Source organism: Melanerpes formicivorus, unplaced genomic scaffold (assembly GCF_026170545.1).
Source record: "Melanerpes formicivorus ecotype bairdi unplaced genomic scaffold, bMelFor1.0.p_v2 SCAF_16, whole genome shotgun sequence".
In the NCBI taxonomy this organism is placed as follows: Eukaryota; Metazoa; Chordata; class Aves; order Piciformes; family Picidae; genus Melanerpes; species Melanerpes formicivorus.
The window spans coordinates 13451789-13478495 of NW_027142368.1; the positions used below are offsets into that span (position 1 = coordinate 13451789).

The 26707-nt window shown below is 45.7% G+C and overlaps 1 protein-coding gene across 1 annotated transcript in view; it reads left to right on the plus strand.

Annotated features, from left to right (window-relative positions):
- Positions 1-24239, plus strand: part of PTPRJ (protein tyrosine phosphatase receptor type J) — a 74911-nt gene extending 50672 nt beyond the window's left edge. The window contains exons 2-24 of the mRNA XM_068148295.1: positions 3078-3096; positions 4641-4802; positions 5494-5760; positions 6303-6569; positions 6870-7136; positions 7589-7855; positions 8296-8562; positions 9605-9871; positions 10301-10567; positions 11411-11701; positions 12276-12407; positions 13765-13975; positions 14126-14244; positions 14907-14994; positions 15663-15704; positions 16590-16677; positions 17690-17780; positions 18665-18738; positions 18907-19041; positions 19591-19710; positions 20208-20368; positions 21218-21353; positions 22573-24239. Of these exons, the coding sequence (XP_068004396.1) occupies positions 3078-3096; positions 4641-4802; positions 5494-5760; positions 6303-6569; positions 6870-7136; positions 7589-7855; positions 8296-8562; positions 9605-9871; positions 10301-10567; positions 11411-11701; positions 12276-12407; positions 13765-13975; positions 14126-14244; positions 14907-14994; positions 15663-15704; positions 16590-16677; positions 17690-17780; positions 18665-18738; positions 18907-19041; positions 19591-19710; positions 20208-20368; positions 21218-21353; positions 22573-22731 (3897 nt within the window). The 3' untranslated portion in view covers positions 22732-24239. The remainder of the gene's footprint in view (positions 1-3077; positions 3097-4640; positions 4803-5493; positions 5761-6302; positions 6570-6869; positions 7137-7588; positions 7856-8295; positions 8563-9604; positions 9872-10300; positions 10568-11410; positions 11702-12275; positions 12408-13764; positions 13976-14125; positions 14245-14906; positions 14995-15662; positions 15705-16589; positions 16678-17689; positions 17781-18664; positions 18739-18906; positions 19042-19590; positions 19711-20207; positions 20369-21217; positions 21354-22572) is intronic.
- The last annotated feature ends 2468 nt before the right edge of the window (positions 24240-26707 follow it).

A 26707-nucleotide genomic window follows, 5' to 3' on the forward strand; every position in this document is an offset into this window, starting at 1 on the left:
TGTGAAAGAATACAGAAGGGTTCTTGACCTGGCTGCAGAGAAGTATTTCCTCGCTGCCTAACAGCCTTGCAGTGCAGCTGGGCTCTCAAATGTTCAGAAAGGTTGAGGAGGAGCCTCATGCTTGCATGCAGAACATCTGCATGTTCTTCACATGCTGAGCTGTCAGTACCACTAGAGAAGACCAGGCATTAGTTCTTAAGAGTGTGCCTAGACTCTTCCTGCTGTGGCACTTAAATCATCCCAGGCTGGAAGGGGGTCACTCCACCTGCAGCTTGCTCCTGCTGCATTTCTCCTGGCTGTAAAGGTAGAGGGCTTGCTTATAGTGTTGCTTCTAGCCAGGTGGCTTGCCTCATCTTTGTGGAGAGTGTTTTTTGTAGTCTCCCATATAAAAAATGAGATTTAGTGGTATCTTCTGACTACTTTTTGAGGCTATGTCTGCTATGTTGTCTTGCGGGGAGGTACTGCTGATGGAGCTGCTTGTGACACCAACAACATAGAAGCTATGGGATGAATGATTTGGGCTTCAGGATTTGTATTGGGTTGTTGGGATATAGCTCCTTATTTTGAGTTAGCTTGTGGAATTGCAGAAACAGCTAAGAAACTCTCTAAGAAAAGATGGTGGAAAGAGAAAGTGACACAACTTGAAGTGCTTAGATAAGTGTGTCAGCCTCTGCAACCAGCAGGCTTGGTGCTTTGTATGGGTAAAGCTCCATCAGCCATAAAAGTGATCTGGGTTTTCCAGGAACAGCACAGCATAAGGCCAACCAAAAGACCAGCCCTTCTGCAGGTGATGTTAGAGCTGCTGGGGCCAGGGACTGACTCTGACTGCACCCAGCAGGATGCCAAACCAGACCCAGAGGTTCATGGACACAACCTCCCACACCTGCAAGCCTCCCTGGCCCAAGGCACTGAGACTTGTGGGTCTGCAATACCGTGCTGGGGAGCTGCCTGTCTGGGGAACACCTATCTCTGCATGTCTGGGTTTGCCTTGTCAGGTGTAGCTTTGCAAGGTGAATAGTATTTAATCCTTGGGATAACTGCTGCAGCAGTCTGTTTCATGACAAAAGCGGCTGCCGCAGTCGGTTGGCAGCCACCAGTCCCAGGAACTCAGGGTTTCCTCTCCAGCGCCTACAGACCTCAGCCCTTTCTGTCTCTCCTTCAGCAGCATATTGTGCTGCCGCCTGCAGGGAGATGAACAAACTCCTCGACGAGGGCTGGGTTGCACACTAAGGGAGGGGAAAAGGCTTATTAGGAAGTTAAAGCACGAAGTTCAAAGACTCAGAAGCACTTTCAGAGCAAAATTGTGGCGTGCTTGTAAGCAGAGCGAGCAGAGCAGCTGATTCTTCCTGGATATGTGCACATACATCAGCCAGCTCCCCAAGTACAGTCCTGAGTGTTCTGCACATTGACTGCACTGAGGTTTTAGTTCAGAAAATGCAAAAGACTCTTTTGTGAGAAGTAGTAGAGAGGTTTACGCAGCAAAAGGAGGAGAGCAAAAATTCTTATGCATATAGAAAGACCTAATTCACATCTGCTGTGTTTTGTGGGATGGTGTTGAAGGCGCTGACTGAAGTGTCTTTCTCTTTTCTTTTAACTAAGATCTTGGAGGTTTGGGGATTTAAATTGGTGTGTGCAAAGTAATCAGCATACCTCATGCAAACTGGTTTGGTGACAAAATAACCTGGTACAGAGAGAAAAAGAAAAGCTGGAAACTTTCCCCATAGCAAACTGCTGGCCAAGCTGTCAGCCCATGGCTTGGACGGGAGCACACTGCACTGGGTTAGGAACTAGCTGGAGGGCCAAGCCCAGAGAGTGGTGGTGAATGGTGTCACAGCCAGCTGGCAGCCAGTCAGTAGTGGTGTGCCCCAGGGATCAGTGCTGGGCCCTGTGCTCTTTAACATCTTTATTGATGATCTGGATGAGGGCATTGAGTCAATCATCAGTAAATTTGCTGATGACACCAAGCTGGGGCCAGGAGTTGATCTGCTGGAGGGTAGAGAGGCTCTGCAGAGGGACCTCAACAGGCTGGACAGATGGGCAAAGGCCAAGGGCAGGAGATTGAACACATCCAAGTGCCAGGTTCTGCACATTGGCCACAACAACCCCATGCAGTGCTACAGGCTGGGGTCAGAGTGGCTGAGAGCAGCCAGGCAGAGAGGGACCTGGGGGTACTGGTCGATGGTAGGCTGAACATGAGCCTGCAGTGTGCCCAGGCAGCCAAGAGGGCCAATGGCATCCTGGCCTGCATCAGGAACAGTGTGGCCAGCAGGAGCAGGGAGGTCATTCTGCCCCTGTACACTGCACTGGTTAGGCCACACCTCGAGTCCTGTGTCCAGTTCTGGGCCTCTCAGTTTAGGAAGGAGGTTGACTTGCTGGAACGAGTCCAGAGAAGAGCAACGAAGTTGGTGAGGGGTTTGGAACACAGCCCTGTGAGGAGAGGCTGAGGGAGCTGGGACTGCTTAGCCTGGAGAAGAGGAGACTCAGGGGTGACCTTATTGCTCTCTACAACTACCTGAAGGGAGATTGTAGACAGGCAGAGGTTGGTCTCTTCTCCCAGGCAACCAGCACCAGAACAAGAGGACACAGTCTCAGGCTGCGCCAGGGGAGATTCAGGTTGGATGTTAGGAAGAAGTTCTATCCAGAGAGAGTGATTGCCCATTGGAATGGGCTGCCCGGGGAGGTGGTGGAGTCACCATCACTGGAGGTGTTCGGGAGGAGACTTGATGGGGTGCTTGGTGCCATGGGTTAGCTGTTTGGGTGGGTTGAATTGGTTGATGGGTTGGACATGATGATCTTGAAGGTCTCTTCCAACCTGATTTGGTTTATTCTAACATTTTACCAGGCATGGCTGGGGCTTGGTTTTTGTCTGTAACACTTTTTTCCCTGTTGTTTTTCTGACTGTGAGTTTTCTGGTGTGTCTTTTGCAGGTTGAAAAGTGGGCTTTTAATTTTGTGTTTTAATTATTACTTTTTAACTGATTTCCCCCATCTGTGTGCTAATTAAACCAGTCCTTGTTTTATTGGAGCTTCTGATAGTTCTCAAGTTTTAACTTCTGTTCTTCTTTTTTGTCTTCCCAGGTCAGATGTACAGCTGCCTGTAAGTATCATTCTGTTGCTCAGTTTTAAAATGTAGCTCTCATCAGTGTAATTTCTTTCAAGAAGGAAACCCCAGTTTCCTGAGAGGACTGTTTGGAAATAGGGCAGTTTACAGTTGTCCTAGTTTAGAACAGGACAGATTGCCCTGTTGCTCCAAAAGGGGCAAAAGAGTAGCACACAAATGGAGTGGATAGTAGTGGAAAGTTTAAATGGAAAAGCAATTCATGTACTACCAAAACCCACAAAGCATAGTGGTGAGCATAGCAAAGTTCCTTTACACCAGACCAAAAAACCCAACACTTCCCTTCTCCCCACCTCTGGGGTTCACCCAAAACCCCAGGGCTCACTCTTTCCCCCCTCTTGCTAGGGTGGTTTCAGGCTGGCCAGGCCAGAACTGCCCCACTCCCACCCCCTTTTTACCCTGGCATTAGGCCTAATTAGACTCAGGGGTGACCTTATCACTCTCTACAGCTACCTGAAGGGAGGTTGTAGACAGGCGGATGATGGTTTCTTCTCCCAGGCAGCCAGTACCAGAACAAGAGGACACAGTCTCAGGCTGCGCCAGGGGAGGTTCAGGTTGGATGTTAGGAAGAAGTTCTATACAGAGAGAGTGATTGCCCATTGGAATGGGCTGCCCAAGGAGGTGGTGGAGTCGCCGTCATTGAAGGTGTTCAGAAGGAGACTTGATGGGGTGCTTGGTGCCATGGGTTAGCTGTTTGGGTGGGTTGGATTGGTTGATGGGTTGGACACGATGATCTTGAAGGTCTCTTCCAACCTGGTTGGGTTTATTCTGAATAAGGCCAAGATTGTGCAGGTGGAAAAAAGGTTACTCAGGCCGAAGAGGCCGCTGATATCCCCCCTTGTTACCAGGTAAGAGAGTGTCTCTCTCCCATGGGAGCAGAGAGGGGAGAAAGAGAAAGACAGTATCTTTGCAGCCAGATTTATAAGGGTGCAGAATTTATGGGCAGAAATAAACTTTTTCCTGTGTCCACCCACTGGGCTGGACACTCTATAGACACTGGAGGTCTCAAGTCTGGGGCTTCTTTTTGTGAGGCAGCCAGCCTAAACAGCCACAATTTCAGATGCTATTTCCACTGTAATGCCTGCAGTGCATTCAAGGATATTTAAAGATCAGGATATTTAAAGCTATCCATGTGCACTCAGTCTTTTTGCTTTTCAGTTTGTAAAGAGTTCTGGTAAAGTCATGTGCTTAGAAAGACTGGGAAATAAACTTAAAAGGCAAGAAAAAACAAACAAACCCCAAAACAAGAAGTGAGCCCAAAGTGATGCTTTAAGGATTTTCTGAAGTGAGGATTGTAACTGCTGTACTTGTCGAGATGAGGAGCTGTCATGAGGCAGGAATTCACAGCAGTTAAAAGCGGTAAGCCCAGGAACTGTGAAGTGAAATCTCTGTGGGAGAATGAGCTGAGAATACAGAAGGGACTTGGGGTCTGTGTGTGGTATCTGTAAATGACTGCACTTGTGCAAATGGGAAACCCAGGAGTCTTGTAAAGATGCTTACTGCCTTTGTGTTCTGTCTTTCAGGCACTGAAGATTGCAGCTCAAAAAATGTAACTGCAGAAACAGGAACCAGTAGTAATGATAATTTAGCAGTAAACTCTCTAAGTGGGATCAAAGCCTCTGGAGGTGGAAGATGGACCAGAGCTCTGTCTGATGGGGCAATAAGTGATCTGGACAACCTAATAGGTAAGTGGTTTGGAATGTGACTGGGGCAGTAATCTTCAGGGTATTTTATGCATTTGTACCGTGTTAGCACTTTAAGCCTGAACCCTAGTCCAGAGTGCAAAGAGCATTGCAGGGCTAATGTGAATCCAGCTGCTTTACTGGAACAGGGAAGGAGCTGGGAAGTTGTGACTGCACAGTTCAATGCTGTGGCCTTGAGCATGAGGCCTGTGTGTGGCCTTGCAATAGTTTTATCACTGTTGGACTCGAGCTGCCTTCCCTGCTAATTATAGCTTTCCAGGTGATGAGTACAGCTGAAGTACTCTGCCCAGTACAGAGGCTACTGTAGCAGTTATCTAGGGGAGAGCTGTGCTATTCACTCTTCCCTTGGGGATAGCCAGTGCAGGATGAAACTAGAGCAGAATATGTGGTCCAGTCTTTCTCAGCACCCTACATGAAGATGGCAGCTGAGGCAGGACAGCATCACTGCTGCAGCCAGGCAGTCTTACTCCTCGAGATTAAGTGAATCTTGAGGAATTAAGTAGCTTGCAGAGCCTTGCAACATGCAAGGATAGCTTAGTTGTTTTCACAGGCCAATTCCTGTGTTACAGAAACCTGTCATTTGGGTAGAGCAGGGAGAAGAGTCCTGTCTGTGTTTGTCAGAAAATATTCTTGCAGCTTTAAAGATTTATTCCCCACCCCTTGCCTTTCACAGAGTCCAGCCCAACTCTTGATCTCAAGGCAGAGTACGTTGGTGAGACTTCTGTCAACTTAACATGGACAGCGCCCAGCGGCAGTGACAGCTCCTACATGTACAGCGTAGAGGTCGTTAGTGGCTCCTCTCATGTGACCAAGGAATCCAATGACACCAAAGCCACGATCACCGAGTTAGTCCCTGGGATGCTGTACAATTTCACAGTGTTTGCAGTACCAAATGGTGATCAGATTGTAGGACAAAGTGCATCCATACAGCTGTACACAAGTAAGTCACCATTTCTTGTAGCCCAGGACCTGCTGGGTTGTATTTTGCTGTGCAGCACAGAGCTCTGCCTACCTACGTGAAGGTTATGCTTCAATGCTGTTGCGTATAGCTGTGATATTGCGGTCCTGGAGCCTGAGCTGAGCTATTTGCAAACGATGGGATGTTAGTGTGCAGCAGAAACAGCCCTAGTGGCATTGTTTTGGTTTTAATTATCTTCCTTCTCCATGTTCTTCTCCATCCTTGCCTCTTTGCTGCCCACCTCTCTAGGTCCTCTCTAGAACTGGCACAGTGATGAACTGTGCTGCTGCTTCAAAGTGTCACAGGGAGATTAATCCCACTCACAGTGGGATTTTACTTCTCTCTTAGCTGCACAGTGATGCAAAAGTCTCCAGAAGCCTCTGGGGATGATGCTGGGGGTCTCCTGGTGTCTCAAAAAAGTGATGTGAAGAGATGTGAAGCAGTGGTGTGTCTGTGTTTCTTCTGTCCTTGTGTGTGAGCAGATGTTCTTGCAGGTCGACACACTGTTGTCTTGTCTTTCATAGGGCCCAGCCCAGTCCAGGATCTCAGGGCAGAGTATGTTGGTGACACATCTGTCAACTTAACATGGACAGTGAGTGACAGCAATGCCAGCTCCTACACATACAGGATAGAGGTTGTCAATGGCTCCTTTAGCAGGAACCTGACGTTCAGAGCCCCTGAAGCTGAAATCACCGAGTTGGTCCGTGTGACGCTGTACACTTTCACGGTGTTTGCAGGGGTGAATGACAGCCAGACTGAAGGAGAAGGAGTGTCCATAGACCTGTACACAAGTAAGTCACCAATTTTTTACAGCCTTCTTCCTTCTGAGCATGGTGGTGATCTAAGATTCTGCTTTGGAGTGTCAAGGGGAAATTAATCTCACTCACAATGTTGTGTCTTCAGTTCTCTTATATCTCCCCATTGATGCAGAAGCCTCCAGGAGCCTCTAGTGATGATGCTGAGGTGTTCCTGGAGTCTCCACAGTGAGAAATGTGAAGAGAGTGTAGCAGTGGTGTGCCTGTGTTCCTTTTGTCCTTGTGTGTGAGCAGATGTTCTTGCAGGTCGACACACTGTTGTCTTGTCTTTCACAGGGCCCAGCCCAGTCCAGGATCTCAGGGCAGAGTATGTTGGTGACACATCTGTCAACTTAACATGGACAGTGAGTGACAGCAATGCCAGCTCCTACACATACAGGATAGAGGCTGTCAATGGCTCCTTTAGCAGGAACCTGACGTTCAGTGCCCCTGAAGCTGAAATCACCGAGTTACTCCCTGGGACATTGTACACTTTCACGGTGTTTGCAGGAGTGAATGACATTCAGATTGAAGGAGAAGGAGTGTCCATAGACCTGTACACAAGTAAGTCACCATTTCTTGCAGCCTTGTTGCTGGTGGGCTGTGTTTTGCTGTGCAGCTCAGAGCTCTGCCTACCTGCCCAAGGGTAGAAATACAATATTGTTCTATTTCACTGCCTCCCTGCCATCAGCAATGTTAGTGCTGTGGGGGAACTGTTGCCTTCCTTGTGGATGAGCACCTTAAGTTGTTATTTTGAAGGGAGTGCATTGTGCCTGGGGAACTTCCCCCTTTAGAGGGCCTATGGCTGCAGCTGGGTTCTGGGCAGCACTGTAGTGTGTGGCTCTTAGCATGGAAAAGGCTTCAGGAGCCTCTGGGGATGATGCTGGGGTTCTCCTGGTGTCTCAAAAAAGAGTGATGTGAAGAGAGTGAAGCAGTGGTGTGTCTGTGTTTCTTCTGTCCTTGTGTGTGAGCAGATGTTCTTGCAGGTCGACACACTGTTGTCTTGTCTTTCACAGGGCCCAGCCCAGCCCAGGATCTCAGGGCAGAGTATGTTGGTGAGACTTCTGTCAACTTAACATGGACAGTGAGTGACAGCAATGCCAGCTCCTACACATACAGGATAGAGGTTGTCAATGGCTCCTTTAGCAGGAACCTGACGTTCAGTGCCCCTGAAGCTGAAATCACCGAGTTACTCCCTGGGACATTGTACACTTTCATGGTGTTTGCAGGAGTGAATGACATTCAGATTGAAGGAGAAGGAGTGTCCATAGACCTGTACACAAGTAAGTCACCATTTCTTGCAGCCTTGTTGCTGGTGGGCTGTGTTTTGCTGTGCAGCTCAGAGCTCTGCCTACCTGCCCAAGGGTAGAAATACAGTATCCTTCTATTTCACTGCCTCTCTGCCATCAGCAATGTTAGTGCTGTGGGGGAACTGTTGCCTTCCTTGCAGTCTTTATTTTGAAGGGAGTGTATTGTGCCTGGGGAACTTCCCCCTTTAGAGGGCCTGTGGCTGCAGCTGGGTTCTGGGCAGCACTGTAGTGTGTGGCTCTTGGCATGCAAAAGTTTCCAGGAGCCTCTGGGGATGATGCTGGGGGTTCTCCTGGATTCTCAACAATGAGAGATGTGAAGAGATGTGAAGCAGTGGTGTCTCTGTGTTTCTTCTGTCTATGTATGTGAGCAGATGTTCTTGCAGGTCGACACACTGTTGTCTTGTCTTTCACAGGGCCCAGCCCAATCCAGGATCTCAGGGCAGAGTATGTTGGTGACACATCTGTCAACTTAACATGGACAGTGACTGACAGCAATGCCAGCTCCTACACATACAGAATAGAGGTTGTCAATGGCTCCTTTAGCAGGAACCTGACGTTCAGTGCCCCTGAAGCTGAAATCACCGAGTTGGTCCGTGTGACGCTGTACACTTTCACGGTGTTTGCAGGGGTGAATGACAGCCAGACTGAAGGAGAAGGAGTGTCCATAGACCTGTACACAAGTAAGTCACCATTTTTCACAGCCTTCCTCCTGCTGGCCTGTGTTTTGCTGTGTGTTGCCTAGCTGCCTAAGGATTGAAAATGGAAGGACTTGCAGGCAGAAGTGCTGTGCTTTGCCTGCCTGCAGAGGTGCTTGTGTGGTAAAGACAGCCTTCTTTTGAAAAGTAAAGTAAAACAAGCCCTCTCCAAACCAGCAATTATTGAATGTGGTCTCCAAATTCTGTGGTAAAATGAAGGAACTCTTCCCCAGAATCTACCTTCCTGGCCTAGGATTTATGTGGGCAGTTTTTCTGCCTGTGCTTCGTGAAGGATGAGGGCCTCAGACCCTGATTTTAAATGGCTTCCACAGAGAGAAATTGTGATGTTTCCAGGGAACATGTGTGCTTTGGGGGCCTAGGGCCACCAGTGGGCTACGGTAGGAGAGTGAGCTTTAGACAGTGAGCTTTTTATCTCAGTGAGTGAGATCAGGGCATGAAGAGTGGCAAAAGAACAGGGTGCCCAGGTGTTCACCTCTGTTCCTTTTCCAGTGATATTTGATGTTGCTTACGTTTTGCTGTGCACAGATACACCACTATCTCCTCTCCCCACCTTCCCCTGCAGCCCTCTGTCTTTCCTGACAACACTTCTGAATTCCTAAGGGAAGCCATGGAAGAACTGGCATGGTGGTGATCTATGCTTCTGCTTTGGAGTGTCAAGGGGAAATTAATCCCACTCACAATGATAAGACCAGGCAGGATGAGGCTCTGGCCAGCCTGAACTAGTGTGGGGTGTCCCTGCCCATGGCAGGGGGGTTGGAACTAGATGATCCTTGTGGTCCCTTCCAACCCTGACTGATACTATAATACTATGTGTCTGGTTCTCTTGTATCTCTCCATTGATGCAGAAGCCTCCAGGAACCTCTAGTGATGATGCTGAGGTGCTCCTGGAGTCTCCACAGTGAGAAATGTGAAGAGAGTGTAGCAGTGGTGTGCCTGTGTTCCTTTTGTCCTTGTGTGTGAGCAGATGTTCTTGCAGGTCGACACACTGTTGTCTTGTCTTTCACAGGGCCCAGCCCAGTCCAGGATCTCAGGGCAGAGTATGTTGGTGACACATCTGTCAACTTAACATGGACAGTGAGTGACAGCAATGGCAGCTCCGACACATACAGGATAGAGGCTGTCAATGGCTCCTTTAGCAGGAACCTGACGTTCAGTGCCCCTGGAGCTGAAATCACCGAGTTACTCCCTGGGACATTGTACACTTTCACGGTGTTTGCAGGAGTGAATGACATTCAGATTGAAGGAGAAGGAGTGTCCATAGACCTGTACACAAGTAAGTCACCATTTCTTGCAGCCTTGTTGCTGGTGGGCTGTGTTTTGCTGTGCAGCTCAGAGCTCTGCCTACCTGCCCAAGGGTAGAAGTACAATATTGTTCTATTTCACTGCCTCTCTGCCATCAGCAATGTTAGTGCTGTAGGGGAATTGTTGCCTTCCTTGCAGTCTTTATTTTGAAGGGAGTGCATTGTGCCTGGGGAACTTCCCCCTTTAGAGGGCCTGTGGCTGCAGCTGGGTTCTGGGCAGCACTATAGTGTGTGGCTCTTGGCATGCAAAACCTTCCAGGAGCCTCTGGGGATGATGCTGGGGTTCTCCTGGTGTCTCAACAATGAGAGATGTGAAGCAGTGGTGTACCTGTGTTTCTTCTGTCTATGTATGTGAGCAGATGTTCTTGCAGGTCAACACACTGTTGTCTTGTCTTTCACAGGGCCCAGCCCGGTCCAGGATCTCAGGGCAGAGTATGTTGGTGACACATCTGTCAACTTAACATGGACAGTGACTGACAGCAATGCCAGCTCCTACACATACAGGATAGAGGTTGTTAGTGACTCCTCTCGTGTGAACCAGACATCCAATGACTCTGCAGCTGAAATCACTAAGTTAATCCCTGGGACATTGTACACTTTCACGGTGTTTGCAGGGGTGAATGACAGCCAGACTGAAGGAGAAGGAGTGTCCATAGACCTGTACACAAGTAAGTCACCATTTCTTGCAGCCCTGTTGCTGGTGGGCTGTATTTTGCTGCCTACCTGCCCAAGGGTAGAAATACAATATTGTTCTATTTCACTGCCTCTCTACCATCAGCAATGTTAGTGCTGTAGGGCAATTGTTGCTTTCCTTGTGGATGAGGCCCTCAGGTCTTTATTTTGAGGAGAGTGCATTGTGCCTGGGGAACTTCCCCCTTTAGAGGGCCTGTGGCTGCAGCTGGGTTGTATGCAGCACTATAGTGTGTGGCTCTTGGCCACACTGCCCTGCTCAGTTCATCAGCAGAGAGGAGAAGACTCAGGTACTCCTGTGCTCCTCATGCTAGGCACCATGCCCTTTTTTTCTCCTTTGCTTTCAGTATGTGCTGCTGTGTCCTTTCCTTCTTTTTGTCCTGTTTTGCCTGAGCTTGAGCAACGCTGGCTGCTGCTGTGCATTTACTACACCGAGCTTATGCTCTTTTTCTTACTTGTTAGCTAATAAGACTTCTATGCAGTTATATAGAAATTAGCATCAATTATGTACTGCTCTAAAGATGTTCAGTGTAGGTGGTTCTGTATTTTGCAAACTTTGCTGGTCTCAGTGGATATACTCCACCAAAGTTTTCTCTGTAAAGCTGTCTGCAGAGGACTTGCAGAGTGCTAAAGGGTCTGTGTGCTTAGTGTGCTAAGTGGGGTAGGAAGTCCTTGTAGGCAGTGGTTTCATCTTTTCAAACATGGAAGGAATCCTGTGGTTTTACACTGAACTTAAACAGACATTTTTTTTTCTGGTGACTACAGTACTTGATATCTTACTCCTCTGTTTTTTTCTTGTTCTTTTTTTTGTGTGTGTGTAGTTCCTGCCTCAGTGAATTCATTTCAGTGTGAACCAGTGGCCAAGCAACCTTCCCTAATGCTGAAGTGGAAATGTCCTTTTGGTAACAATTCTGGCTTCATGATTAGAATATATGAGGACTCCTTGGTAAAAGAAGAAAATGCTTCACTCTGCGTGAGCGAAGGCTCAGAGAACAACCTCAGCGTCACAGCTTTGGCTTATTTCACCTCCTATGATGTTACTATTGTAACTCTTTCAGATGGTCCTGGTGTAAGCCCTGAAGTGCATGCAGTGTGCAATACAAGCATTACTGGTAAGCTTCACAATTAGAGGATGAGAAATATCTGTAGAAGCAAAATATGAACTTCATGAGTGCAGAACACCAGATTGATATACTGTACATTATCTGCCTGCAAATAAAACGCTAGGTTCATGATGGGGGCCTGCAGGGAAGGAGGGAGAAAGACTGTTTACATAGGCCTGCAGTGACAGGATGAGGGGCAGTGGCTTCAAACTAGAGAAGGGCAGATTTAGATTGGGTATCAGGAAGAAGCTCTTCACTATGAGGGTAGTGGAACACTGGAACAGGTTGCCCACGGAGGTGGCTGAAGCTCCTTCCCTGGAGATATTCAAGATAAGGCTTGATGAGGCCCTGGGCAACCTGTTCTAGTTGAGGATGTCCCTGCTGAGTGTGGGGAGGTTGGACTGGATGACCTTTGGAGGTCTCTTCCATCCTGGACTGTTCTGTGATTCTATGATTCTATGCAGTGTCTCATGTGGTGCTTAATAAATGTGCATTATATGAACACTATCAGAGCATTTGCTTGTTTGAGAAACTGTTCTTTATCAGTTACTAAGGTACTGAAAACTCTAATTTCTGTTGATAGACCCACCTGCTCCAAGAGAACATCCTGTAGTCAAGGCAATCAGTCACAACTCCTTGTCTGTTGAATTCTCTGATTTTGAGTCAGTGAATGGACCATTAAAAGCCTATGCAGTCATGATCACAACAGGGCAAGGTAAGAAGTTATGACACTATTCTTGCAGCCATGTGAAACGCATTATCAGACTCCATTATGTTTGAAACTCTAAATAAGTGTTAAATTAACAAAGAAAAAGCTGGCTCAGTGTTTTCAATCACCTTTCATGAATCATGAGGCAAACACCTTGCTCCCCTGAGGCCAGAGTACTCTCTTTTCAGGTTTTCACTCAGCCTTTTACAGGCTGGTTTAATCTTGTATGTGTTTCATATCCGTTGCCATTGTGCTGTTACCATCTTGATTTGCCAGTGATTCCTGCCACAAAATTGTGTAGTGTCCTTTTTCCCCAAAGGATGATTTTCAGAGCTACTAAACTAAGCAGCTTTTGGAATATGGGTTGTTTCTTCCCCTTCCTTCTTTAGCTGGAAGATAACCTTACCTTAACCTTAACCTTAACTTAACCTTAACCTTAACTTAACCTTAACCTTAACCTTAACCTTAACTTAACCTTAACCTTAACTTAACCTTAACTTAACCTTAACCTTAACTTAACAAGAATAATAATAAATAAAAAAAAGGTTTCCTTCTAATTTTGCTTTAAAACTTCATTAACAGAGAGACGGGGTGCAGGTGGGAGGCTTGAAGGGCATGGTCAGTGTTACATGCCATGGGGTGTTGAACACCAGGGAAAGCATCAGAACAGAGAATTTGTGAATGTCTAGTGATAAGTCATAAAATTAAGGAACTTATTTCTGCAGTGCAGGTTTGAGTTCATTTCTTTTTTGCCAGAGCACTGGAAGAACAAAGCAGCTGATGTGGTTTCCCTCAAGTGGAATTTGACTTTTGTGTTTATCCTTTTGTCTTAACATCACAAACTTGTCTTGCAGCAGTTTGGCTGTAGGTCTGTCTTTGCTTTTCTGTACAATAGCCAGGTGAGGGTTGGTCTCTTCTCCCAGGCAACCAGCACCAGAGCAAGAGGACACAGTCTCAAGCTGCACCAGGGGAGGTTTAGGCTGGAGGTTAGGAAGTTCTTCACAGAAAGAGTGATTGGCCATTGGAATGTGCTGCCCAGGGAGGTGGTGGAGTCACCATCAGTGGAGGTGTTTAGGAAGAGATTGGATGGGGTGCTTGGTGCCATGGTTTAGTTGATTAGATGGTGTTGGGTGATAGGTTGGCCTCAATGATCTCAAAGGTCTTTTCCAACCTGGTTAATTCTATTCTATATTCTATTCCCAAGAAATACCTTTGTACCTCTCTCTGTGTAATACACCAGTACAGAAGATTGCTTTTCCCCATTCCTACTCAGCTGCCCCAGAACTGCAGATTTGAACATCAGTCTCTTGCACACGGAATCTGGGTGACGACATCTAGCCTTGTTTCTTTTTTTTCCCCAAAGATTGTGAGTCTTTGGAGTCTAAACTGAGCAACACATACCAAGATTTCAAGAGGAAGACAACAGTTGCCTACGTGGCATACGTCATCAGTGCAGAGCAGACGAAATCTCCTGCTTTGCATTCCCGGAACGGCACAACCGTGGTTGATGTGGGCAAGGGGAACAGAACGTACGGCTATGAGAACGGACCCTTGATTCCAGTTCAATCATACAGGTAGCTCTTTGGCACCACTGGTTAGTTTTGCTGCCCTAAAAGACTATCTCAGGAAGTGATAACACGCCTTGCCTGAGGCTGTTCAAGCCCTGCATTTACCTGTTGTTTGTTTGGGTTTTCTTGGTTAATTTCCTTCTCTCTTCCCCACAGGGCAAGTGTTGCAGGTTTCACTAATATAACCTTTACCGAGTCAGGCATCATTGTGGGAGAAGATAGTTATGTGACTTTTTCACCCTGTTCTGAGGCAGTTTTCCTACCACAGGATCCAGGTATAGTAGATGGCAAATATAGGCCTGGCAGCCTGGCACATACACAGTGCATGGAGCTTTCTCAGTTATGACAGGTTCCATGACAGCAAAACACCCATTGGTTTCTCTGTGGAGGATTGTTTTTCTAACTAGCTTTGCAGTGGCACTGATCTCTAAATTCATACCTTGCTACTTCTGAGGGTGACCTCTTTCTCCCATGTATGACTTCTACCGAAAGCTGTGCTGCTCATGGCATGTCCAAAGGGATTGGATAGCACAAGACTTGGGTACAGAAACAAGTAGCAAAAACCACCTGATGTTCTAACAGTTCTGCTAAAGTAGAAGTGGGCGTATTGGACTGCAATTAGTGCTCCTTTAATCCCAGTGTTAGAAGCAGGTGTATTGGAACACAAACAGTGATCCTTTAATTCCAATATTAGAAGCAAGTGTATTGGAATGCAAATAGTGCTCCTTTAATCCTAACATTTTCATTAATTTACCATCCTTGGTTTATTATTCTTAATGAGCTTTCAGTAGCTCTACTGCCAAAGGACACAGTCAAGACAAGATGTTCAGTAGAGCAGTGTGCCCTCTCACTTGCAAGGTTCTCCTGTAGCATGCTAAGTTATAGCACAACCAAAGAGGTGAATAAGTAGCGAGTAGAACTTGTTCTCTTTTACCAGGTGTCGTTGCTGGAGCTGTCATTGGATGCCTTTTGGGTGTATTTGCTGTAGTGGCTATTGGGGGTTTCATATTCTGGAGAAGGAGAAGGTAATGTGTTCATTGTTACCTGTTGTGAAGGGGAACACCAGTATTGCACTTCTGTGTCTTGCTCCTGAAAAAACAACCCTCTTTTTCTGTTCTCTACACCTCTGTTACAGTGCTTTAAAATATGTTCTATTAAAAGTCTTATTTGTATGTTATGGATTAGAACTGATGCAGCTAACCACTTAGATGGCTTTCTTCAACCTGAAGAGTTGAGATTTAGTTTATGTAGCTCCTCTGAAATGCTGCATGCTGATGAAGTAGCTCAATCAGAAGTAAGCATGACAAATTATTGTATGTAATTGTGTCTCAGATGGATTTATTTTTCATTATCCAGTAATCACACTTTTTAATGGCTTAATAGCCCACCACATGAAACTTCTATTCTGGAGTTTTCCAGAAAGTGAGGAGCTACCTAGGGTTTGAGCTGGTCTCTCAGTTTCCAGGGTTTTCCAAATAATCTGGGATTTAAGAGTCCACAAAGGCTTTTTCTTGCTTCTGATTGTGTGGTACATCCTTTCTAAAGTAGCTGTAGGGCCCTTAGTCCAGTTGTCTTTGTTCCCTTGATGAACTGCTGCTGCTTTTATAAGGGAATCCAATAGCTGTGGACAAGAATGAAAAGAGCTTCCCCATTCTGCTGTGAACCTGTTGTGTTGTTTTCTTTCACCTTATAGGAAAGATAAAAGGAATACTGAAGTGTCCTTTTCTCCAATCAAGTAAGTCCTTTCACATGTTTTCTGAGCTCAAGTGATACTTGCCAAACTTCCTCTGAACCCTGATACTTGTTTTCTGTGCAGTTTTATATAGCATTTCACAGTGTTAATTCCCCATGGAATTTCAATTCTTCAGCCTGCAGACTAAAAATAACCACATTGATCAAGGCTTCTAGAGCTGCTGCAGGGATTTGAGGGCTTGCTTCATGAATTGCTATTAAACACAGAAATGCTCCATGTGATTTAGAAAGCAGGATGGCTGAATGAAATACAGGCTTCTGTGCACATCTAAATTGCTGATAAAGTGCACACAGGCAAAATTCTGCATGGATTTTCCAGTACTTTGTGCTGAGCCATTAATTCAGATAATATTGAGATGGTTAAAGCTGGCCAATACATTGGAAGTCACAGGCAGTGCACTTGAATCACCTTATTGGCTCTTGCACCAATTTCCCTGCTTGTGGAAAGGTGTGGCCGGAGCATCCCATGAAATCCCACCTGGGGATGCTTTGCTAGTTGACATAAAATACACCAGAGACTGGGGCCTGTCTGGTGGGAGCACATAAGGGGCTGACTGAGACCTTCTGTGATGTTCTCCTCCCAAAGGATGTGCTGTTCTCTCCTTGGTGTAACGAATCAGTTAAATGCTGTACTTGATACCCTTCCCCTGTAAATGCGGGTTTGTGGCTGCTACTAACAGTCATGCTTTCATTCTTGTATTCACATAGTGAAAAATGCAGCTGCATGTGTCTAATCAACCTTTTTTTTCTTCCCCTCACCCTCCCCTGAAGAATCAAGAAGTAAGTAAAGCACACTTTCTAACACATTAACTGAATTAATGGGTTATTTACCTAATACATTACCAACACATGGCTTCTTTCATTTTAGATCAAAGCTGATTAAAGTGGAGAACTTTGAGTCCTACTTTAAGAAGCAGCAAGCTGACTCCAACTGTGGGTTTGCTGAAGAGTATGAGGTATGTGCCCTCAGTGGAGAGAGCTTCATGACAAAGATTTTTGGGAATGCAAATTAGCTTTCCCATGGAGCATACCTGAGGCTTACTGAAGGGGAGAAGAGAGCTTCATTACAGAGATGATTAAGCCATGTGTAGAGCCTTCCCTGTCCTGATTAAGCTCCAAATTTAGTTGAAGTGCATGACAAATACTTCACATTAAGAACTATTTTCTCTACCTGTGAGCATGGCTTGCTGCTCTGAGCTCCCACTACTGAGAGGCTCTTTCGAGTTCCTGCACTACTCACACTGCAGAGTTGGCCTAGGGAAAGCTCTGCCCTTTGGTTTTTGTATCTTGGTAAGACAGCTCTCTTGCTAATATCACTGATTTCTTCAGGGTGTAGGTGTGATTTGCAAACCATACCTGTGAATAGATTGAAGGACCAGTCAGAGAGGCAGCAATTATGCTCTGCTTAGGACATGTGCTAAAGCCCCATTGTTACAAGGTACAAAAGACAGGAATCCAATGTCAGGAAGGGTTTTGTCGTGTCTGCTGTTAATAGCTTCATCTTCCTGAAGCTATTAATTGACTTTCTTCCTTCCAGATCAAATTCTGTCCCTTTGGTTGTCCTTTGCAGGCTTGTGCTCTACCTTACCTTCCTCTTGGATTCTGCTTCCTTCAGTCCTTTCATGATGTATTTACTCCCTCTGCCTGTAGTGTCTGCAAAGCTTATGCAAAGGAGTCTGCTGCCTTGGGGTGACAATGTCACTGCTGTGTACTTCTGGTACTTAAAGCTCATCTCTAGGATATAAACGTGCTGTTATGCCTGCATTCTGTTAATCCCTTCTCCATCAAGTTTGCCACTGTCATCCTTGCACTCTGTAAAAAGGTGATTTTTGTTTCCTCTCTCCCAGCCCAACCTGCTTACTTTAGCAGCAAAGACAAGAGCATCTGAAGTATTTTCCTGTTTCAGTTGTGTTTCTGTACAAATCCTAAACCAAGACTGAGTGCTCACGAGCCCTTCTTTTATTGTAGGAACTCAAGTCTGCTGGTGTTCATCAGCCTAAATTTGCTGCTGAACTTGCTGAGAACAGGGGAAAAAATAGATACAACAATGTCTTGCCATGTGAGTTACTGCTCTGTTTGGTTTTGTGTCTTATACTGATTCAGTTTTTAGGTGAAAAGCCTTGGGTTTGCCTAATCTCATTTAATTTCAGAAGTTTCAGAGAGGGATTACTGTCATCAATTTCCAAATGAATGACTCTCAGCTGCTGCTTTCCCAAACCCATTGTCTAAGCAAACCTAAAGCACTTCCCTCAAGTATGTTCCCTGAAGCTCCCAAACTTTCCCTCAAGAAAGCTCCTTACAGAACCTTCTCTTAAGTAAATAATTTGAATTATCCATTTATAAGAAACTTGCAATGCAGATTGAAAAAGCAGTGGGTTAACAATTGACTATGGACAGATAGATGTGCAGCGCTAGGAGAGGCATTAAGGTGCTGCTGGGCAGCTTTGGAGGTGAGCTTAGCCTGGTCAAGCTGTCTGCAGGCACCTCAGTGTAGCAGGCTGTAAGGAGGGACTGGATGGTGAACAGTGAATGGGTACTGAGGGATGCTTTGAAGGGAAAACCTGAGCTGCAGTAGCAGCAGGTAACAAATTACCTATTGTTCTCCAGGAACTAAACTCTAGCCATTTCATGTTGGGTTCAAAAGAAATAAGCAAAACCAAACCATGTTTTAGGAAAACAATAATCTCTGTTGAATGTTCTGAACCTTGATCCTGGCCACTCACTTTTCTGAGACCTTTTGTTACAAGAATTCTAAGCTTAGAGCTCTCTGTGATTCCTAATGTTATATTTTATTCCTAAAATACCCTTGGTTCTAAACCACCTTTGGAGCACAAAGCATGCATTCAATCAGCAGCATGTTGTTGGAATGTTCTAGCTATGAAATTAATCCTTTCTTCCCTTCCCCTCCCCCCCCCCCCCCCTTTTTTTTTTCTCTTTCCACAGATGATATTTCTCGTGTGAAACTTTCAGATCAAGGCTCTGGAAGTGGTGATTATATCAATGCAAACTATATGCCTGTAAGTTGCTCCATCAATCAGTTGGAAGGAGATACAGTGTGTGTTATGGTGGTGTGGGTTTAACAGCTCCGAACCATGTTTGAAATGGATTGGGTTTCATTTGGTTTGCCTCACTGATGCAGGTGTGTCTGTGTGTGTATTTATTTGGGGTTTTTTTTTACTCCTTAGGGCTACAACTCCAAGAAGGCATTTATTGCTGCACAGGGTCCTTTGCCCAATACAATAGAGGACTTCTGGCGCATGATTTGGGAGAAGAACGTCTACTCTGTTGTGATGCTGACCAAGTGTGTTGAACAGGCCCGGGTATGTTTGCATTCAAACTGCAGTTGGATCTCTCTCAGTTTGTTGCTACCCTAGAAGGTTAGAGGCAGACCACTTTCTTTTGACAACTACCCCCTTAGTGGAAGATTGGTTTTAAATTAAATAAGCCCTTCTCTCTCATTAGCTTGTTCCCCACTTTTCTGTCTGCTGACTACCCTGTCTGACTGAACAGATTGTCACAGGAGCGTTATAGAATCTCTAAGGGTGGGTTCTTCTCCCTAAAGAGTTATTTTAGTAGTGCTTTTGCCCTGGAATAGGGCATTGGGACAGGTATCAGTATCACAGTATCAGTAAGGTTGGAAGAGACCTCAAAGATCATCAAGTCCAACCTGTCACCACAGACCTCATGACTAGACCATGGCACCAAGTGCCACATCCAATCCCCTCTTGAACACCTCCAGGGTTGGCGACTCCACCACCTCCCTGGGCACGCATCCTACCCCTGCCTCCAGCGTGGTGCTTTATCTAAAACTCATGGCCAGTTGTTTCACTGCTGTGTGTAACTCTCTAACCTTGTAACTCTCTCCTCAGACAAAATGTGAGCAGTACTGGCCAGACAAAGAGTCCAAGAGCTATGGTGACATTATTGTAACCATGGTCTCAGAGATTGTCCTTCCAGAATGGACGATAAGGGACTTCACTGTAGAAAAGGTGAGTACCCCCTCAGGTGTTAGTTGTTGGTGTAGAAACATCTGCAGGAGTGCTTTATCTTAGCACTGTCAGTTCACAAGCCAAACAACACTGGAGTGACAGATTATAAGAGTTTCACTGAAACGTAGACTTACAGAGTCATAGAATCAATCAGGTTGGAAGAGATCTTTAAGATCATCAAGTCCCAACCACCATCCCAACATCACCCTGCCCACTAAACCATGTCTTGAAGTGCCACTTGTCCTTTTGTTTAACACCTCCAGGGATGGTGACTCCACTACTTCCCTGGGCAGCCTGTCCCAGTGCCTGACCACTCTTGTAATAAAGAAGTCTTTCCTGATTGAATTCAGAGTTAGCTGAGGGGAAAAAGATAAGAGTGGATTGTTTGAGAGTGGATTGTTGTGGGGCTTTGAATATACCAACTGATCATCCATTGGGAGTCCCCACTGTTGCTCCTCTGAAGCCAGTTTTCTTCTATTGTGTGCCTGTTTCTGTAGGCCAACACACCAGAGAGCCACACTGTGCGCCAGTTCCACTTCACCTCCTGGCCAGATCACGGAGTGCCAGAGACAACAGACCTCCTCATCAACTTCAGACATCTCGTGCATGAGTACAGCAGTCAGAATCCAATTGACTCTCCTACGCTGGTGCACTGCAGGTGGGCAGAATGTGTGTGTGTGTGTGTGTGTTGGATGCACTTTCATCTTCTGGCTGCCCTTTAAAATTCTTTTTTCAATGTAAACAAGGTTGTCCCTTAAACAGGGTTGTGACCCTCTCAACCCACTGCAACACCACACCCAAGAACCCAAAAGAAAAGGGAAAAACCACCACAAAACCAAACCAGCCAACCAACAACACCCCAAACCAAACCCCCAAACCATCACCACCAAAACTAGAATAGAATAAAATAGAATTAACCAGGTTGGAAAAGATCTTTGAGATCATTGAGTCCAACCTATCATCCGACACCATCTAATCAACTAAACCATGGCACCATAAAAATAAACCAAACAGCAGCAAAAAACAAAAACACACAAAAAAAATAAAAAATTCCACACCAATTAAAAAAACAAACCCAAAGCATAACAAAAACCCACAACAAAAAAAAAAGGAAAGAAAAAGAAGTCTTTTTAAATCCCTCGGCTTAATGGCTGTTTACTCTGCCCAGCTAAAACCTTTGCCCTGTTTTGTGCGTTTCTGCCTCAGAAATGTAGCAGTGCTGTGAAGGTATCAAATGATGTGATAGAAAATGTTACTACACAAGGCCATCTCCCCTAGCCTGGGAAACTGGGATGAAAAAGTTGCCTTTTCAAGTGCTTTTGTTTGTGGTGTTGTGTAAGTGCAAGGCTGGGAGGCTCAAAAGCGTGTCCTACCTCCCTCTTGGTGCTGCAGAGTCTTTTCATACCTGTGCCACTGAAATCATAGCAAACACCTTAGTTGGCTCGCTGGCCAGCTGTCAGCAGGTGGTTGAGAGCGAGCAGCAAAGAGCTTCGCTGTGTCATTGCAGTGCTGGTGTTGGGAGGACAGGGACGTTCATCGCCATTGACCGCCTGATCCAGCAGATGGAGATGGAGAGCACTGTGGACGTGTACGGGGTGGTGTACGACCTTCGCATGCACCGGCCGCTGATGGTGCAGACTGAGGTGAGGCTCACTCCGGGAAGGGGGGACTCGAGCTATTAAAGAGCCAACTGAAATTGCTCTTGATTTAACTGCCCTCCTTCCTGCTTCATCTCCTCACACAAAAGTCGTTGCAGCCAGGAGCTGTAGTATGTCCAAGCAGTCTCTTTACAGACAGCTTTGCAGCTGTCAAAAAACAAAGGGGGTTGCAGCTTGTTTTACCCACGTGGTTTTATCCTTGCAGCTGTGAGCAAGGCTTATCTTGAGTCAGGTGGTCACAATGTGCATCTTTTCTTTTGTGTTCCTGCTGAAATTGCCCCTTTGATCCAAAAGTGATACCCAACTGATTTGAAAAAGGCTGTGCAGACTCCATCATGAAGGTCTTTTCAAAAGGTGTAAGGCATGGCAGCAAATTTGATCCTAGTTCTTTAGGGGGGGGGTGATTCATAAATCATTTTCCTTGGAAGAGACTTTTCAGGTCGAGTCTAACCATTAACCCAGCACTGCTGGATCACCACTCAGCACCGTGGCCCTCAGCACCACATCTCCATAGCTTTGAAACCGCTCCAGGAGTGGGCTGCCCTGAGCAGTGTGTTCCGGGCCTTGACAACCCTTTTTGGGAAGAACTTGTTCCTCAAATCCAGCCTAAACCTCCCCTGGGGTAACTTGATAGGATAGGATAGGATAGGATAGGATAGAATAGAATAGAATAGAATAGAATAGAATAGACCAGAATAGAATAGACCAGACCAGACCAGACCAGACCAGGTTGGAAAAGACCTTTGAGATCATTGAGTGCAACCTATCACCCAACACTATCTCATAAACTAAACCATGGCACCAAGATGACATCATGAGGTCCTTTCCCAGCCTTATTTTCTATGAACTATGCATGCAACTTCTAAAAAATACTCTGTGAGAACACCATTGTGGTGCATCCCAAACTCCAAGCCTGTGTTCAGGAGCAGGATTACTTTCTGCATCAGGTGTTTTCTAGAAAAGGATTATCACAGTATCACTAAGGTTGGAAGAGACCTCGAGGATCATTGAGTCCAACCTGTCACCACAGACCTCATGACAAGACCATGGCACCAAGTGCCACGTCCAGTCCCCTCTTGAACACTTCCAGGGACGGTGACTCCACCACCTCCCTGGGCAGCACATTCCAATGACAAACGACTCACTCAGTGAAGAATTTTCTCCTCACCTTGAGTCTAAACCTCCTTCTCTTTCTCCCCATCAGGACCAGTACGTCTTCCTGAACCAGTGTGTTATGGATATTATTAGATCCCAGAAAGACAAGAAAACTGATCTCATTTACCAAAACATGACAGCAATGGCAATCTATGAGAATTTCACACCTGGGCCAGGCTTTGGGAAGGCCAATGGCTACCACGCATAGCCTGGCAGGACGGCAGTGTCTCCAGGAGGAACGTGTCGCCCGCGCCCAGGGAAGGGAGATGCTCTGCTCGTGTTTTCCGGAACTGTGTGCAGTGTCTCGTGTCTGGCTTCCCCAGCTCTGTCCCCACGTGAAGATGTGACCTACAGGAGGGAAAAAGGCCGTGCTGGCAGGAGCCACAGGTTGCTATTTAACAAAAAAAACCACAGCCAAGCCAAAACTGTTTAACAGAGGACTCTTGCTTTTCCCTTGGGAATTTAACAGTACTGATCGGTGAGATAGCGCTTGCAGTATGAACAGTGACCTAGGATTTAAATGTTCAAGTAATAACACAAGCTTCTTGTGACAGTTTCCTATGATTTCATTTACAGACACCAGGCTTGTGGGCTGGTTTAATATATTTAATTCTAAGTTTCAGGAACCTATTTTATCTACTGTATCTCGGCTACTAGATCTGTGCCTCTGTGATTTTTTTTTTTCTTTTATATTATTTTTATTTCCTCTCCTGTGTTCCTTTTTATTTAAAAAGGAGCACAAGCAGCTCCTTGAAATGGACATTTATACTTGGAAATTGTGCCTTTTCTAGTTGCTACTCTAGGGGGGGAAAAAAAAAGAAGACAAAAACAAACAAAAAAAAACCCATCAGAGATTCTATTTTTGTACTGAAACTCATAATGAGAACACAGATTTTTAAGTGAGGCTTATGTCCAACTTAACTGTAGTTGCACTGTTGGCAGGAACTTCTCTGGAAGTTTGGAGGTGAGCTGTGGTGTTTGTTGCATTTTCACCACCAATATCCCCTGCCTTAACGTTTCGGTGCCTCTGCCAGAGGAGAAGGAGTGTGCTCTGTCACTCCGAGCTTTAACTGTAGTGAAGAACCTGGAGCAAGTGAATGTGAATGCGTGTGGGGCTGCGTGTGGGTGTGCATGAAGGACAGAAGAGCTCCTCCCTGTTCCTGCCTGCTATTCCTGTTTTTATACAGTTTATAATGATTTATTTAAAGGTGCAATATATGATTTACTGAATAATGATCACTCTATTCTGATAGAGTTTTACTCAGGTCGGTGTCTTTTTATCATTGTTGGTTTTGTTTGTTATTTTTTTTTCCTTTTCCTCAAATATACAAATCTGTGAAAATGTTGAAGCTGAGGTTCCAAGTGTCCAAGCACTCCCAGACAGATTGACTGGCTTTACTGTTTCTTACCAAAACAAGCTGCACAAAATTCTGCTGTAAAGGCCAAGCTCTCGGTGGTTTCAGCCGTTCAGAACTGGGACACATCTTACCTGCCCGCATCTCATTGATCTGACGTAACTGGTTTGTAATTAGTTGCAATATACTGCTGCTGTTGTTTTAACTGGTCCTATGAGAAACAGAACAAACAAGCAGGAACCCTCTTGTTGGTGATTTTGTTTTTTCACAAGTCAAGGATTAGACTGGATTTTGTTTTGCTGGTACATAACTGTTAGACTTATGAAGGCATTGCCAATGAAGGACTTCTTCAGTAGTGGGGTGGGGGGTGGGGGTGGGTGGGAGGGTGGTGTTTTTAGGTCTTCAGATCATTGCACTGGTTGCATTGCAGAGGATTATGAAGTTTATGAATAATGCTATAGAATAGCTATAAAACTATGAAGGTTTAATAACCAGAGTCCCTGGAATTCTGCTGCTTTTTTGTTGTTGTTTTGTTCTGTTTTGTTTTTCTGGGGGGTGGTGTTTGGTTTAGTGGAGTCATCAGAAAAAGCTGCAGATACTAGGAGTATATGTGGCACTGCAGTGGAACCTGGCAGCCTTGCAGATTTCACTGTCAGCTGAAGGAAAATGCAGGAATTCCTGGTGCACAACTGTAACTGTACACCTGCAGGAGTTTTGTACAACCTGTTGTGAAATGGTGCTGTGGGTGATTAAAACTGGAGGATGAACCACAGTGCACTTCAGCTTTTGGGTCTGGGGGCTTGTTTGTAGCAGCCATTTCTGTGTTCTTGAATTTTTCCTTTTCTCTCCTTCTCTGAAATACTCTTAAAGTGAAAATGGAAATGAAAGACCCCACAAGAAACCAACATGAGGTTAGTGACCCTGCCCGATTCCATCCCAGCTGGCAGTTCACATAGAGCGTCCCTCACCCAGTGTTCTTCCTAAGCTGCTGTCAGATGACAAAGATAAACCACTTGGACCAAACAGAAGCATTCCAAAGGAACTGGGAGAGTGGAAAGCCTGCCCCTTACAGTCATGTTCTTTTTTTCCTCTCCTAGTCTTGTAATTACTGCACACCTGTGCAGAGCACAGAGCCAGTGTTTGTTGTTCCAGGTCTCCCAAGAACGTGCTGCCCTAGGGTGGCAGATGCTCTCTGGCTTCAGAAGGCCCTTGTTTTGTATAGCACAGAGGGAGATGAATCTTCCACACTAGATTATGTGCTTGCATTACAATGCAGCAGAACATCAGAAGACTAGCTGGAATGGGATGGACTGGAATGGGCTTCTGCCTGACCTCCACCCAGGCACTCTTGCAGCAAACCAACCTATCTGTCCCCTTGTTTTGACCAAATTCTGTCATCACCCAACAAGTGTCCATTTTGCAAACAGTTGTAGTACTTGTGCTTTCATAAAACTTGACTCATGAGAAGAGTCTAGAATTGGAACTAAAAGCCCTGCTGGTCCCAAGTAGGGGTGGAGAAAGGTGGTAAGGCTTCAGGTGGTGTAAACATCACGTTGGCCAGAGTGTCGATGTGAATGGGGATTTGCCTCACAGAGTATCTCTGCAGGAAGAGGAGGATTCCAGGTAGTGCTCCACTGCCTTGTGGGTCTGCCTTGGTCAAGGTGACTTGAATGCCTGACAGTTTTTACTTTTCCTTCCCTTTTCTTCTGATGTTCTCTGTGTTATCATTGCTGAGATCTGTGTCTTGGGTCAGCGTTTTCTCTCTCTGTTGCTTCTCTAAAGCTGTCCTCTTTTCAGGCTGAAAGCTCCACTGTGTGGCACTTGCATCTCCTGCCTTTCTGTTCTACTCTTTTTTCCCATTGGGGGCCTGTGCTTAAGAAGGGAAAAGTTGACATGTTTCAAATGAGTGACTGTTGAATATCTTTAAATGATTTACAAATTTTATTGTTTTCATATTTGTTGTACAGGAAATTTCAGCACATGTCTATAATGTTTTTAATGGTTTGATTTGTTAAAGATACAAAAATAACAATTAAAAAGCATTATCCCAGAGCACTTTCTGTCTTTTTTTGTGTGTGGGGGGGTGTTGTTTTGTTTTTTTCTTGTTCCTTTTTTTTGGGGGGGGGAGGGGTGGGATTCTTTTCAGTTCCTCTTGAACAAAATCAATTTGCCAAAACACCCCTTTCATTCAGGAGGATGTTGTAGTGGATAAGGGAAGTGGGCTCCCATCCTCTAGGGTGGCACTTGAGTGTAATACAGTCCCTGGAGCTCTCTCCTGAGGATCAGGGCCTAATGCTGATGTGTCCTGGTACCAATTGAAGGAGCAATACCTTTATCCAATGCCACTCAAAAAAGATTTCCACTCCCTGAAAGAGCCTTGAGGGAGATCCAGTGTTTGTAGGACTTGTTCACTTCCATAAAAAAAGTGGGGACTTCTCCACCTCTTGAAGGAGATGTTGGGTTTTCAGGGGGCAATGGTAGAAGGGGGTGCAGGAACAGCTGTGTAATGTTGCAGGCTTCTGTGCCAAAGATACCTGACAGCAGACTAATGTAAAATGACCTCAGTTGAATTTCTGTCTTCTAAAATTCTTAGTTCCCTTCCTGGTTGTCATCTGAATCACTCCCAAGGAGGATCACATGCCTGGAGGGTGATGCTGGCACTCCACAGCTCTCCAGTTCATCACGGGATGCTGACACTGACTGTAGAATCTTGTGATCCTCCACGGTGACTGCAGTGCTTTGTGAGAAGGGGAGAGCCAAGTGGGATTGTCTCCTCAGCTTCCAGTGGGAGCAGGTGCTGGCTACACCGTGGTTGGTTGTGCAGTGTTG